This window comes from Hemibagrus wyckioides, linkage group LG01 (genome assembly GCF_019097595.1).
Source record: "Hemibagrus wyckioides isolate EC202008001 linkage group LG01, SWU_Hwy_1.0, whole genome shotgun sequence".
Taxonomy (NCBI): Eukaryota; Metazoa; Chordata; class Actinopteri; order Siluriformes; family Bagridae; genus Hemibagrus; species Hemibagrus wyckioides.
In genome coordinates this window covers 19,682,548-19,699,135 of record NC_080710.1, presented here as the reverse complement: position 1 = coordinate 19,699,135, position 16,588 = coordinate 19,682,548, and the positions used below count along the sequence as shown (strand labels likewise).

The following is a 16,588-nucleotide window of genomic DNA, read 5'->3' as shown; positions in this document are numbered from 1 at the left end:
AAGGTTTCCAACAGTGATGGTCAGCCTAGGAATTGACCATTAATTAGGGACATTAATTAGCTGATTAGTTCAATCTGGTGTGTTTGGATGAGGGACAAATACTAAAATGTGAGCGAAAACTGTGTTATGAATTTGCTCCTAAATATTTCAAACACAACACTGGATCAATCCATCCTTCTGAAAGCAAAAAAACAAACAAACAAACAACCTTTTTTTATCCTTATAGATAACAGTGTTTTTTTCTTGCGCGCGCAAAAGGAGCTCCTGTAACGCGCGTGCATGTTCAGCTCGCGGTAGCGCACTGGGGCGCGTAACACACTCATGCACACTGCGCGCATCTACTCTCACACTTCTGAATCACAGGCTCTGGAAAAGCAGCTCGGACACTTTATTTACAAGACTTGCTTTTAAATCTCAAGAACGTCATGGATCCTCTAGCGGTGACCGGGAGCGGCTTTGATGAACCTTATTCACGCATGGACTATAATAATAATAACTTTTTGGAACCAACCAGACTTCCGTTCAACAGGACCGCAGAGCCGAGCGCAGTGAGCGAGAGAGCCTCTGTGATCATCGCCATCTCCATCACAGCTATTTACTCCGCCATCTGCGTACTGGGACTGTTAGGAAACGTGCTGGTTATGTACGGCGTGGTCAGGTACGGATCCCTTCTACTGCACCGCAAACAAACACAACAACAACAACAACAACAACATGTAACCTGCTTTAAATCTAAAACTGGTGGATAATAGTAGTATTATTAGCACAACTGATCTGTTTAAAGTGGTTTCGTTTATATAGTCTGCATTAAACAAAAATACTCTCAATGGCTTTTTTTTGTTAGTTTTACAGACTTTAACAATGTGTGAAAAAGATCCTGTCCTTGATATTAAAGAGTCAAAGAGTGTCAACGAATTGTTATTAGACAATAAAATAGTTAATCTAGAATTTAGAGAGAGAGAGAGAGAGAGAGAGAGAGAGAGAGAGATTGGCATTTCTTCATTAGACTCATTATAGACTCATATCTCATTATTCTGTTTACTGTATGTTAAGGTGTTTTCAGTTATCTCATCTGGAACTGTGATACAAGTACAAACCCCAAGCAGACTTTTTTAGCAGAATTTTAAAGCAGACTGAGGCTCAAAGCCAACAGCACACATGCTTAGAGAAAACCTATGGAGAAATCAAATACACAAAGCAAAGATTGCTACTGTGAAGACCAACAACTTAAACAGGCTCAGAAATACTTATATAGCAAGACTTCACAAAGTGATCAACATGCATGGGTTGCTCAGTTAGCTGGAATGAATTGTGGGTTTAAAGTCTGGTATTAGTCTACAATACAAGTCTGTAAATTTAAAGGTTAGATCACATGATTTGAAGCATTTTATAAATGCAAAAATCATCTCCATTACTTATTGATAGACATACGCCGATCAGACATAACATTATGACCACCTGCCTAATAATGTGTTGGTCCACAGCCCTGACCCATCATGCAATGTGTATTCTGATACCTTTCTATCAGAACCAGCATTAACTTCCAGTAGCCAGCCTTCAATCCCCATGTGCATCAATGAGCCTTGGCCGCCCATGACCCTGTCACCGGTTCACCAATGTTCCTTCCTTGGACTACTTTTGATAGATACTGACCACTGCAGACCGGGAACACCCCACAAAAGCTGCAGTTTTGGAGATGCTCTGATCCAGTTGTCTAACCATCACAATTTGGCCCATGTCAAACTCGCTCAAATCCTTATGCTTGCCCATTTCTCCTGTTTCTAACACATCAACTTTGAGGACAAAATGTTCACTTGCTGCCTAATATATCCCACCCACTAACAGGTGCCATGGTGAGGAGATAATCAGTGTCATTCACCTAACCTGTCACTGCTCATAATGGTATACCTGATCAGTGTATGTAATTAAAGTATCAACATTTTCAGCCACAGCAAAAGTGTTGGAAGCGGGTTTTCTATCTAGATTGGAGCAACATATACAAATGCATGCAATAATTGCATTTACAGTTGAGTGAGACAGAGCTAGCATCACAGAAAATTTCACCTGACCAATGGCAAAGGTGGCATGTCCTTGATTTAATGCATAACTGAATAAGCACCTGTTAGCAGTGGAATGGCCATATATTGTATATTATACTATATTACTGTTGGAGATAATACAATGGCAAGAGAAGGGAAATGTATCAATATATAATCAAGGATAAAAGAGCAGTTAGCATTCTTGAGGGGATAGACCTCTTTAAAAGTATTGCAATCAAAATGGCACTTCTTTTGTTTTTTCCAAAAATGTATACATTAAAATAAATTAAATAATTATCTTACTTAATTAAAATTTTAACTAATAGCTCTGAATGTCTAACCTTGGTTCAAGCCCTGGGTTTCACCAGTGAAGTCTACATTTGCTTTTAAAAATGATAAATCAACTCAAAGACCGGAGAGCTGTCAATGGGAGTAAAGCAAGCCATTTTGAAGCTGAGAAAAGAGGAAAATATTGATCAGAGCAATTGTGCAAGCATTGGGCGCGGGCAATACAGCAATGATGAAAACAAAAGAATTGGCCTTGCATTCTGACTTTCAGAGGGGACTGTAAATCAATCAAAATAACAAGAACACTGACATGACATGTCTTCTGAGTGGTTTGTACATTGTATTGATTTGAAGCCTTATTTCACATCAGCCCAGATAGTTGTTATGATAATGGATGAGATACTTATGTTCAGGCAGCAGAGCTATGATTTAAAGCTTTGAAAACATAATTAGAATTAACAGGAATCAACATCCATGAAATATTTTTTCTTTTGCCTTTTAAATCATTTTTGTTTAGCCATTAGACTCTCATACACCACGCATCCTTTTCTGACTCTTTAACTGATAGCTCATTGTTAAGACTCCAAGATTCCTCCCAGATCATTAAGATGTAATCATTACATAATGACACACAGAGGAGAGTGAGTGTGTAATTAATCAGATGAAAGCTTGTTTTTATCGAGGGCTTCATTTACAAACTAAATACAGGCCTTTTTTTTACAGCAAGAACTCCTCTCTTAGGCTTGTATATAAATAAAAAAAAAATGAAATACTGTTTAAAGATACATTATATATGTGAATCTGGTTGATATCAGCTAGAAAACCTCAGAAACACTTTGCATGCTTAGCTGGTTGGGTGAAATATTCATGTTTTGCTGGGAACTTCTGAATGAACTACATTATTTTCACAGGTCAGGTCACCTGTTCACTGCTCAATGGCAAGACAAATAAACATCCCACATTACAAACTGTTTAACAAAAAAGTAAATTCAATACAGACCATTCTGCACAGACAGTTATTGCCTCAAACTGTTATTTTTTCTACTAGCTTTTGCTTGTATTAACCAGCAGCTTATAATTGGACAATACTGCTATCCAAAAGAACAATTTTATCTCAACAGATACACAAAGATGAACACTGCAACCAACATTTACATCTTCAATTTGGCTCTGGCAGATGCTTTGGCCACCAGCACACTGCCATTCCAGAGTGCCAAGTATCTGATGAGGACCTGGCCTTTTGGAGAGCTGCTGTGTAAAATAATCATTGCGATTGACTACTACAATATGTTCACCAGTATTTTTACTCTAACAATGATGAGTGTGGACCGCTACATCGCTGTCTGCCACCCAGTGAGGGCTCTTGAATTCAGGACGCCTGTCAAAGCCAAGATCATCAACATCTGCATCTGGATCCTATCATCTGCCATCGGTATTCCAGTCATGATCATTGCTGTAACAAGAGTCACTGAAAATGGTGAGTGGTTGCTGAAGATGATCTGATTCTGTCAGTTACAAATAACAAAAATTTTGTAGTGCTGTTCTGTTTTATCACTAAAGCAGTAGAGAGTAGAGAGACCATACTTTAAGTGGCCTGAAAAAGAAAACTTGAAGAGAGCCAAGATATCACCTTGAAGGGTATATAGAGAAAATGACATATTGTAGTTCAATGCGGATACTAGAAACAAGAAGCAAAAGTTTAGAGTCCAAGTGGCAGATGGACATTTTTAAAATAACACTGTCACTGTCACAATACAAATCACTGTATTATTGCCCTAGCCATTTATAAGGATTATGCACATAACTGCAAACTAATTGACTCCTTAGGTCTAATTCAACCTTCTAACAAACTGCATTTGTGATAATTATATATTCAATTAGTTTTATTTGTGGAAAATCATGCATTTAGCAGATCAACCTTTAGATTAAATATACTGGCAGTACAAATGAAATAATGGAACATATTACTATGATGGAGGATTTCTGTTTATTTTGCTTGATGCAGGCATTGCAAACATGAGCACCAAGACTTGTGCATATACTTGTATATTTTATACATATGAAAAATAATGAAAAAAAAGGCTACAGGCTAAATGATAAGAAATGAGAACACTTCACTACCAACTTAATGGGTGAGGCCAGCTTTGCCTCACAGTGAAAGAAATATCAGCAAATTCATTTATCTCTAAAACTATTGGTGAACTTCCCATCTTTCCTCAGGTAAAATCATCTGTAAGCTGAAATTTCCTGAACCTGAAGGCTTTTATGACAATGCGACAAAGATTTGTGTGTTCATCGTTGCCTTTGTTGTGCCCGTCTTGGTCATCTCCATCTGCTATGGGCTGATGATCTTGCGGCTGAAAAGTGTACGCTTGCTCTCCGGGTCCAAAGAGAAAGACAAGAACCTGCGCCGCATTACCCGTATGGTGCTGGTAATAGTGGCAGCCTTCATCATATGCTGGACACCCATCCATATCTTCATCATAGTCAAGACTTTTATAACGATTGACCAGAAGAACCCACTTGTGATCATCAGCTGGCACTTGTGCATCGCTCTTGGCTACATGAACAGCAGCTTAAACCCAGTCCTCTATGCTTTCCTGGATGAGAATTTCAAGAGATGCTTTCGAGAATTTTGCCTGCCTTTCCGCTCTCACACGAAGCAGAACAGCTTTTCTAGAGCCCGCAACACCACCAAGGAACCTGCCTCAGTCAGTGGCAAGGCAGATTCAGTGAGAAAGCCCACATGACTAGTACTGGTCCAGGGATTGCCTGGACGACCCACTGGAAACCAACAGGACCTGCAGTCTGAGTGCACTCAAATCTCCACTACGGAGTTCTGAGTCACCCCATTCACAGTTAAAACTGAATTCACATAAGGCAACATGTATGAAATTGTTTGAAGAGTTAAGGCAAAAACAATAATCGCTTGTTGATTTTGGTATAATTTATTCTCATAAAAGGCACTAAGTAAACCCTCCAAATTTCGGATGAGATCAAGTTTGAACTACAGACCACTTACAAGTCAGCCCAATTATCATTCCCTGGTGGTGTATACACTATATATGGGCAAAATTTTGAGGACACCTGACCGTAACACGTATGCACGTTATGTCTAAATCTAATGTCAGATTTAGTCCCCTCTTTGCTGTTATAATAACTTTCTGGCTGTTCAAATATGTACTCATTAAGACACAAGAGCATTAGTGAGGCCTGGGGCATGTCAACATTCCAGCTTATTCTTAAAGATGTTCATTGGGGTTGAGTTCAGGGCTCTGTCCAGACCATTTAAGTTTCTGCTTTCCAACCTCAAGCAAATCATGTCTTCATAGACCTCACTTTTTACACAGGGATATTGTCATGCTGGAACATGTTTGAGCTCACATACAGGTTTCTAATACTTTGAAGGAAATTCATTTGTCGCAGTGAATCAGTGACAGTCCCAATTATGTCAGTCATATTTTCAACTTGTGTAAAGAATGGCTCTTATTTTGGATCTCTGTTTCTGTACTATTGAAAGCTGGTTGACTTCCCATTTATTATAAGGCACAAGAGACTACTGAATTGGAACAAGAAAAATACATCATATCTACAAACACAGGGTAAAACTGGTTCAAGTGTCAGAATGTCAGACAAATATCTTCACACAATCGTTTAAGATTAATGAGATTTTTCTGCACAATGGAGTCTTGCACACATACTAGAATGATACTATAGATCCTGAGACTATTTCTATCTCCAGGACACTTTTTATTACCAAGACAAAACTACAGTACAGTGAATGACAATGTGAGTATGTGTTTATTTGCCACATGTAGGCCAGACTGCAGGAGCAAGCCAGTGGCACATGCAGGCAGTATTACTTCTGGTGCCTTGCTGTGACGGGAGAGAAGAAAAACAATCAAGTGTTAAAGACTTATAGAGAACCGGACACAATGCTCTATTTCAGTAAAACTATAATAAACTGCTGTAAAAGACAATCCAACCCAACCATAGACACGTTTGAAATGTTCCTGCAGACCACTTCACTGTTACATCCATGTAGTCTTTTTTTTTTGGATAAATATTTGTATACATGTGACTGAATACAATGAAAGAAACATAGTGAAAAAATATTTGCAAGTGAAATGTTATTTGGTGACATTTTCCCTGTTTAATACAACTTCAGTGCCAGAATGAAATGGAAAGCTAATGCTGTTTTGTTTTTGTTTTTCTTGCTTTCTTAAAAGCAGTGGAGACTTTAACATCTATTCTTGTTCTGCTTTTTGGTAATGTGGCTTTGGACTGTAGTGTTTAGCATTGTGAGTATTCAGACTTCCTCTTCCGATCATGTACAACTTACATCATATAGTAACAGTATGAAGCCTTACTTCTGCCTCTGCATCAACTGGAAGTGAATTATAATAACTGCAGTGTTATTATATAGTTGATATTCTGAGCATTTATTTATATATATATATATATATATATATATATATATTTATATATATATATATATATATATATATATATATATATATATATATATATATATATATATATATATATATATATATATATATATATATATATATTTTTTATTTCTTTTTTTTTTTTTTGTTTTTGGACCCCTTTGTGTGTTTATGAAATATTAATAAACTTTGATGAACTGTGTTTTGTTTTGTGATTATAAATTATGAAGCATTAATTATTATATAAAGAACAAATAAGGACCTAACTATTTTGCTAATGTAAACTATTAATATAAGTGCTTGGTAAGTTATTGTAAAAGCTGGACATCAAAATTTCTAGATACATTTTTTATTAGAATAATAAAAGAAATAAAAAGAAATAAAAAAGTATTATTTAGAAAAAAGGTTATTTAGAATTATTATTTAGAACAATGGATCAGCTCATGATACCTTAAAACTGGTCAGACTTTATTAGTAGCTAGAAAATTTGAGATTAAATGCAAGCCTTGTATGGACCTATCCCTGCTACCACCGGAAACACAGTACATTTTTACATGGATCCAATCATGATCAAGGTATATTCACGTATACTTAAGACAGTTAAGTAGTACTAGATCTGTTGGTAGTGGAGAAATCCCTTTTAATCGATGCTGCTGGTGTCAACCTTATAATATAAGCCTCTACCAAAGAGTGGAGATGGTGTAGTCAGGTTATGAGATTAGTTTTTACCTTGACAATAAAAGATTATTACCTTGCAAATTAAATGATTAGATTCAGTATGCATGATCACATTTTTTTGACCAACAGTATATTTAAAGACAGCCAAAAAACAAAAACTTTGAATCACGAAGTCAATACAAGCGTATAAATGTACTTGCATGTTCAATTTGCGAGCATCTAATGCTGGCAAAGTACCACATTAAACACATCAATGTTGCTCAAACCTCATAACAGCTTTTACTTCCAGAGGCTCAATCCTACAGCTGTAAGTGATGTTACACAAGAGAGCATGTCAGAATTCTGAGCTGTTTTTGTCTCACTGACACTGTGCTCATGTGGGTGAAAAGCAGCAGCATGAACCACTACAATAGGAGAAGACTTTCAGCCGCAGCAAATCCTGCACATCACCATAAACACCCCCTTTCATACCAGACAGACATACTGAGAACAGCGTCAGCAGAACTGAACACATCAGTTTGTGTAGGGGAGACAATACACAGTAATATTGAGCCATTCAGTCAGAAAAAATAGATATATATATCTTGGTGCAAAAACACCAAAAATCCAAACACCAAAAAGGCCAGTTTGTGAAAATCCTGTTATACTGTATAGCACTGACTGAATTGTCCAGGTGGAGCTGGCAAGAAATGTGTCAACATACATTATACACCAGCTCTGATACATCACGCCATTTCAGGCATGAAAGACTGACTATATGATGATTTGTAGCAACTGTAGCCAATCAGGTGAGTGAAAATAATAAGCATAAAAGCAAGACTGACTTTTGAGTCCAATACTGTACTACAAAAGAAACAGCATTTGAGCTATAGATTTTGTTTATTTTTTCCTTGTTGGGCAGGTAAATCATTTCATTTTCTAACTAGCTGGTGAATTCTAGTGACAGGAAAACAGACAATATCTACATCTATATGAGTTTACAATGTAACCTATCCTATAGTTCTTCAAATGATAAGCCGTGACTGAAAAGCCTAATAGGAATGCATCCAAATGCTCATTTATTCAGTTATCTAATCAGCCAATAACGTGGCAGTAGCACACTGCATAGAATCTTGCAGATAGAGGTCAAGAGCTTGTTATTGCTCACATCATACATTAGAATTGGGAAAAACTATCTCTGACTAGACCTGTGGCATGGTTGCTTGTGCCAGATGGACTAGATTTAGATTAGTATTTCAGAAATGACTGATCTTCTACACATTTCACAAACAATAGTCTTTAGAGTTACACAGAATGGTGCAAAAAACTGAGTGAGTGAGAGTTCTGTGGGAGGAAACACCTTGATGAGAGGGCAGAGAAAATGGCCTGATTGGTTAAAGCCACCAGGTAGGATGGTAACAGAAAATAAAACGCTCTACAAGCTGTGAGAGCAGAAAAGCTTCAGTAAACATCACATAAACCCTGAGGTGGACATTCTACAAAAGCAGACATCATCAGGTTCCACTCCTGTCTGCCAAGAACAGGGTTCAGAGGCCATCATGCACAGAGACTTTGCAAAAACCTTTTTCCAGTCTTCACTGGTCTAGTTTGGGTAGGTCTGTGCTCATGATAGACTCAGATTCCCAACTTTAGTTGACTAAATAACCTCACCTATATATAAAAAAGACCTGTTACTAAAGATGGAGCCAGAATTGGTTAATATCTATAACACTAAGGAGCGGTCAAAACAAGACAAAGTTCTAGAGGAGCATGAAACAGGGTTTAATAATAATATTTTGTTTTTTGTTTTATAAAAAGCACCATTACAATGATATAAAAAAAGGAGAATGCAGGGGGGAAGAGAGAACCCCCCCCCAAACAAACAAACAAACAAAAAAAACCCAACCCACCCAACCAAGGGGAGCTGCAGGGATTCACAGGTCTGAACAAGGACACAGACAGGGGACAGCTGCGAGAGCAGTGAGCCATATGAAATCCTGCTTGGCGGCATGCTGGAAAACCAACAGCGAGCGCAATTATCCTGAAATCACCATTGTGTTTTCACCAAAGTACTGCCCAAAGAAATCCATTTCCCCCCATATTGTTAAATCTGTATTCCAAATTTCTGTTAAGTCTCAGTTATTTAGTCAACTTTCTGGAAATCAATAAATAAAATAAAAAGATGGAATCGGAAACAGAAACAGAAAAGTAAATCAGAAAAACACAGAAAATAGAAGCCAGTTATGTGCTTGCACAAAAGGCTGTTAACATTTCAAAGGTTTTAGACTAAATGAGCTTACAAGGGCTTTTCAGCTCAGATACTGTACAGTTTCTACATGACTCACTATGACACTCAGAGCACACAATGCAATTCACTCCCGAAAGCCAGACTGATTTGAAATTCAGAAATATCAATCTCTTGTTCTGAGGGGGGACGGGAGGGGAAAAAAAAACCCTCAATATCATTTGGACATTTTCCATGGGAATCTTCTAGAGCAGCTTGACTTAGGTTTACACCATTACTTGAAAGATCCCTAATACATCTTTTATTTGAAATGAATGTTAATTTGTTTGCGTCATTATGGTCATAGTCACAGCTAATTCGATTAGGAAACTCTGTACAATACTCTGCACACACCTGATTTGCTTTGTTAGGAAACGCAATATGAAATTAAATATTCCAGACAGCAGGTAACTCACCATATTAGAATGGCATTAAAACTGACTAAACTAAATTAGCAAGGGATCTGTTCTAAAATTAGCAAGGTTTGCTTAAGCAGAGCAGATAAACACTGTAAATACTGACCAATGGCTTACATAGAAGTTGTGTCATCTGAGTAGAATTCATTAAAAAAATTAAAATAAATAAATAAATTAAAAAAAACTCTGTAAAGTCTTTAATTTTTATTACACTTCCCACAGGGCAAGCACATGATGGATGCAATCAACAACTGGTACTTGCATCTTAAGGAACAGTGAATACTGTAAATGACAGCAATACCAAACAAATTTCTTTACCTGTAAAAATGTAAAGAACACATTGCAGCTGCAGCCACTGTACATATGTATTGCTCTAGGCAAAGATTTTAAAACTTTTAAAATCCCTTTGCAGGGAACTGTCCTAAAACCTCTTTAAACTATCAATACATTACATACATATGTTCTCTCAGCTGGCAATTTTACTACTGATTCGCATTAAAAAGAATTAAGAAAAAGAAGCAAAATACAGTTTTAAAAAAATAGTCTTTTTGATCATGATCTACTGGAGCACACCCAGCAAATACTTAGGCTCACCACAAAGTGGGAGAAATGTTTAATCAGATGAGACCCACCCATCTTTACCTAACCACTGAGCTTAGTACAGTACAGGAAGTTTAAACAAACCCCAGATTTTCCCCCAGCACCCCCGATCAAGTTTTACTTTAACATTTACCACCAGAACAGTAGTACAGCTCAGCTTTCAGCATCTGGGTTTAATATCAGCTCTCTTGCTTGTCTTTGACCAGTAAGACTGTGTGCTGCCCTCCACTGGAGACAGAAAGAACAACCCTGTTTTCCAGCTGCTTGCCCGCCATCTCCATTGGGCTCCAAACATCCTCTTCATCTCCTGTGCCCAGCTGCATGTTGGTGCCCATGCCCCATGCATATACAGAACCTGTGATGTACACAAAGAAGGGGGCATAAGGCTAATGTAAACCTCGACTGATAGCCACCATACATCTTTTCAAATTAAGAAATGCTGCTAAATAAAAAGCACTGCACTTCAATGGCTCAGATGGAATTTAACCAGTTCAGTTTGCCACAGCATCTTCTTTTAATGTTCTGCAACACTATATTGACCAAGGCTTTATTAGAGCCACCACTAAGTGACCAATATGATCTGTATGTTTCAAGCCACAATGGGTTATACAATCCCTTGTGCACTGTGTGCCATCATTGCCTGTCACCAACCTTCTTTAGTGACTGCATAGCTCACAGATGCTCCACATGCTACCACACAGGCCGTGGTGATTCCTGTAACTGATGTGGGCTCACTCTTTTCCATCACACCTTCCCCCAGGCCCAGACGCCCATACTCAGCACGACCAAGGCTGTAAACCTGCCCTGCAAGTAAATAACAAAATGATCAAGATTTTTAAATGCACCGTTTCATTAAATATTAAAAACTGCTGTGTGAAATGTTTTAAAGGTGGTGTTCATGTTTAAAATGTATTTATGTATTTACCTTCAGAGTCCAAGCAGACAGTGTGGTGTTGTCCACCAGAGAAGCCGACCCAGGAGGTGGTGGAATTTTTGAAGGCAGTGAGCTTTACAGGAACAAAGCATGTGTTTGTGCTTGAGGTACCTTCAAAGAAAAACATTACAAACAAATGTAGACAGCTGATTAAACACAGCTTTAAAGCTTTGTATTTCTAAGTGTAATGGTTGTTGTATCCTATACTCTTTGTTCAGTTGTGTCCTTGAAAATAAAGGATACAATTTTCCATAGCTGTAGTACTAATGAATTTTTTCTCCAAGTATGTTGCTTTACTGGGGATCCCAGACATTACCGACTTGCCTTTGATAACCTACCCAGCTGGTGATAGTTGGAGAGTCCAAAGCCATAGACATGACCATCTTTGGAAATGGCAAACGTAAAGTATGCACCACAAAAGGCATCAATAAATTGGACCTTCCCTCGAGGTTTCACCATAACCATCTGTGGCTCCAGTAACCTCACTTCAATGGTAGAAACAAAGGAAATAAAGAATCAACTTCAAGCCTATTGGTTAAAACAGTAGCCACTGTTTCATGATACATAAAAAAAAATAATATAAAAAACAACCACCACATACTCAACCCCTTTCTGCCCCCCCGGCTGGCAAAGCACTCCGGTACTCTTCCCAGCTGGCCCTGCTCTCCACAGCCGGAAGTGTAGAGAGCTCCATTCAAAGTTAGCATAACTAGGTGATCATTTCCTTTAGAAATGAACAGCAGCTTCATTAGAAACAAAAACAGTCATAGCATTTAGCCTATAACAAACAAGCTGAAACCTCACCTGAAACTATTTTTACCACTGGAGTGTCTATGGGGACTTTGACAGGCAAGGTACATTTCTTCATCGGCTCAAGGAGGCCAATGATACCATTGTTATCCTGTAAGAAAAAAAAAACAAAAACAATGTTTTTTTTTACAATGTATTACAAAAGGTACAAGAAGCATATGATTCATAAAAGCTTTACCAACATATATACAGCAAATGCACGACATGATTAAGGTATTGTTTTGAGACCAACAAATGTCAAAACTATACTGCCATAAGCCACAGGAGGAGAAAGATTCAATTAAAACTAAAATGTTGGCCATCAACCAAAACTTCAGATCATTTAATTATTGTGAATAATAGAAAATGAATAGTATAAAACAGGAGTGCACAACACCAGTACTGCATGGCAACAGACTGAGCTCCCAAGTCTGACAAGTAGCAAGTCTTATAAACTGGCAAATTCAATCAGAGGTCTTTAAATATCGAATTATCTAATTGTACAGGATTCTAAGACTGGCAATGGGCACACCTACAATTAAAAAAACAACTAGATTTTACTCAGATTTTGTGCATGTAATTTTGATTATCTTTATGCTACAGCAAAAATTTTGATTCAAAGTCAACTCACCCTAAAGGATCCCCAGATGAAGACTGCGCCATCTTCTGTGAGAGCGGCAGTGTGGCTGTCACCTGCACTGACCTGCACTACCTTCTCGGCCAACTCCACCTTTCCTGGCACCATCTCAGAACCCTCCTCTGAGGTATCCCTGCCCAGTGCCCCCTCATCATTGCAGCCGAACGTGTAGATCTGCAACAGGAAGCAGTAAACATAAATATTAAACATGGCCTCAAAGAGAACAAGCTTAATCCTTAAATTGTGGCGACATGATTTTTGAAGAACCATACGTTTCCTGTGTCGCTGAGGCACACTGTGTGCATGCCCCCTGCAACAGCCTGCACAATGCCCTCTGGAAGAGTCACCAAAGCAGGCTTCTTCCTCTCGAGCACATCCTCACCCAGACCTAGCTGTCCCACATCTCCCTGCCCAAGAACCAGGACCAGTCCCTTCTCCTGACCATGACTCCTGTGAGAGACTACATTCACACCCAAGAGTCAGACACTAACAGATTATGTACATTAATGTTGTATTAAAAAAAAGGCATTATCCATTTTGAGCTGTACCTTTCACTTTTTTCTGTGAAGAGTCCTCAGTCTCATTTTCTTTTCTCCTCTTTGCAGCTTTTTTTGGAGGCATGGCAGGTCAAAAGTCTAGAAAGATTTCAAAATTAGAAACACATCTGGGCCAGACAGCTGCAAACAGAATGACTTGAAAACATGATCAATGCATGCTAGTTAGGTCAATAAATATTACTATTCAAATCAGACTTCACAACAGTTGTCGATTAGAAAGTTAAAACTGCCACCAATTAAGGCAGATACACAATGCAACATGATTTCTGGCTGGCCCTCTGACAACAGAAGTGTGTATGTGTAAGTGAGGCTAATGGCACAGTCAGGACAGTGCCACAGTCCATCTAGTAAAATCTGGTCATCTTGGCAATGCTCCCAGATAGTTATTTTCAGTCATATAATAGTGAGGTCCTAGCTACTTCAATTGGGTAATTGCATAAAAACAAACTTGTACGACAAGATGAGGTTTCAAACATGGATTAGAAAAGGTTAAAATTCTGACACGACAAACACTGTCCCAGATAAACTGACTACTTCCTTAATGGAGTAAACTGGAGGATATTTGTGCAAGCATCACTGTCATTTTTTGGTAACATACATTAACAAGATAATTGTTTCCTTTTTAAAAAGTCATGACTGCAAGCCAGACCTTCCCATCAGGCATCAGTGCCTGGCCTCTCAAATGCACTTCTAGAGAAATAGTAAAAGATTCCCATAAACACATTCCTAAACCATGTGGAAAGCCTTCCCAGAAGAGTTGAAGCTGTTATAGCTGCAAAGGGCAGGCCAAACATTTGGCAATATAGTGCATGTTCTTGGTGAGAGCTGGGTTTAGTTATTCAAAGGTAAAACTAAAGATGTTTAAGACTTTTTTTTTTTTTTACTTAAAGGACAAGACCTGTTGAGACCATGCGGCTATATTAATAAAAGCCAAGTTCAAAGCTTCCTGAGAGTACCCAACTGTTACACTGATGCAGAAAACCCAGGTCTTACTGCCTTTTACAGGCAAATGAACTACTAATCCCTTCACACATTGCAAATGACCGACAATCTGAAAATCCCACCAATATTAGTGTGCAATGGTATGTTGTATTACATTGTTCTACTTTTATTGCTCTTTACTTTATATCAGTCACATTTTAACCTGGCTAATGGGGTCCAGTGGTCTGGCAAGTCAAGTCATGCATCATTCAGAGGGTCATATTACAAGCAACTTAGCTATCTTCCATCTAATGGCCAGCAAAAACTTCCCACAAGCTTGTACAACACTACAGTGATCTGTCTATTAGGACAGATATATACTGCACTGCTGATCTGAAGCATATACATTTGTATACAACACTTCTCCTTGCCCCTAAAGAAGCACATTACTGTTTCGATGTTAACAGCCTCTCATTGGTGCATCTCCAGCCTCACCACAGAGAGGCGGCTTAAATGGTAGAGAAAATTAAATTCTAGCTAAATGATGATGCTACAACATTACATAAACAGAGAATTCCATTCTGGCTGCAAGAGTGACCGTCCAGCATTTAGCAGCCCGAAGTGAATAAATCTTTACTCAAACCTTCTGCAAAATAAACCAATGATGACTGGAAAAGGGAGAAGTATTGCTGACAAGCTGTGAATGTTGACCATAGAGCAGGACAGGTATGTTCTAGTAAGCATATAACTGGATGAACAAAACTGGTATGGAAGAGAGATGAAAAAAAATAAGTCATTTTCCCAAAAAGACCAAGTATAAAATTTAAACAGGAAAATTGCCTAAACTGGAATGTTTTCCTAGATATACACTATATTGCCAAATGTTTTGGGACACCCCTCCAAATCATTGAATTCAGGTGTTGGGCTCGCTCATCCATGACTTGATGGACCTTTCTTTGTACACTGGTGTACAGTCATGTAGGAACAGGAAGGGGTCATCCTCAAACTGTTCCCACAACGTTGGAAGCATGAAATTGTCCAAAATGTCTTGGTATGCTGAAGCATTAAGAGTTCCTTTCACTGGAACTAAGGGGCCAAGCCCAGCTCCTGAATTCAATGATTTGGAGGGATGTGTGATTAGTGTACTATTGTATTGGCATTGTATCATAAGAGATGCTGAGAACATTTTAAACACAATGCAGCTAAACAAAATTAGTGTCTGGGGAAGGAGCTGAAGTCCAGTGCTCCAATTACCGAGTACAGTTGTTCGCGACACACACACGCACGAGACTGACCGGCACTGCTGTTTAAAACAAATGCCGGACACATGTTGCTTATGAACATGAACATTTAGACGATTACAAACGACTGTGTGTTCTGTCGAGTTCTCCATCTCTCTCTCACACACACACACACACACACACACACACGTGCCCGCGCATACACAAAGTTAGTATCTCATGGAAGCACGAGCTCCCGGTACATTTTTAAACTGAATTAAGCTTCTTCTCTCACGCGCATGTCCACGTCGCGCGACCTTTCACTTAAACGTATTTATAGACGAGCTGCACGCGCCACAGTCTCATACTGTAGGAGAAAATGATAAAAAGCTGCCAGTTTATAGCAAACACGCCTAAAAAATACTGACCTTTTAACCAAGTAACTAACAAACGCTTATTTATATACCTGCTGCTACGTTATTTCATGGTTATTTCCCGCATTATCAGCCCAAACTCTTTTTTTGCCAATGAACAATCCTGAATATTGAACTACTGGGCTAGCCGGCTAACTAGCAAGTCTAACTTCAAAACTCTAAATGAATGCCATGTACTACATCTCTGAGTAAAATTGCAAAGCACTGAAGGTTAACGTTAACCAGGTTATCCCCTACCTTCAATTTAACCTAATAAAATATGTCTGGAGGCCGCGAGGTGACTTGAAGTTTCTCTGTGCTTCTTGGAAGAACACACACACGCGCTCGGCGCCTTTTCCTCTTCATTTATTCCCACAACTTG

At 38.5% G+C, this 16,588-nt stretch overlaps 2 protein-coding genes across 2 annotated transcripts; one reads left to right on the top strand and one right to left on the bottom strand.

The window, feature by feature from the left end:
* The first annotated feature begins 308 nt into the window (after nt 1–308).
* On the top strand, nt 309–6,761 carry oprd1b (opioid receptor, delta 1b). Its single transcript, XM_058418055.1, has 3 exons — nt 309–658; nt 3,449–3,804; nt 4,548–6,761. The coding sequence occupies exons 1-3, from the start codon at nt 426–428 to the stop codon at nt 5,075–5,077; spliced, it is 1,119 nt and encodes a 372-aa protein (XP_058274038.1). The 5' UTR covers nt 309–425; the 3' UTR covers nt 5,078–6,761.
* A 3,563-nt stretch (nt 6,762–10,324) lies between these two features.
* Nucleotides 10,325–16,588, bottom strand: rcc1 (regulator of chromosome condensation 1). The gene is made up of 10 exons (XM_058401867.1): nt 16,465–16,588; nt 13,644–13,730; nt 13,368–13,555; nt 13,090–13,269; nt 12,474–12,570; nt 12,271–12,393; nt 12,008–12,154; nt 11,661–11,780; nt 11,387–11,539; nt 10,325–11,090 (listed from the first exon to the last, which is right to left on the bottom strand). The coding sequence occupies exons 2-10, from the start codon at nt 13,714–13,716 to the stop codon at nt 10,915–10,917; spliced, it is 1,257 nt and encodes a 418-aa protein (XP_058257850.1). The 5' UTR covers nt 13,717–13,730; nt 16,465–16,588; the 3' UTR covers nt 10,325–10,914.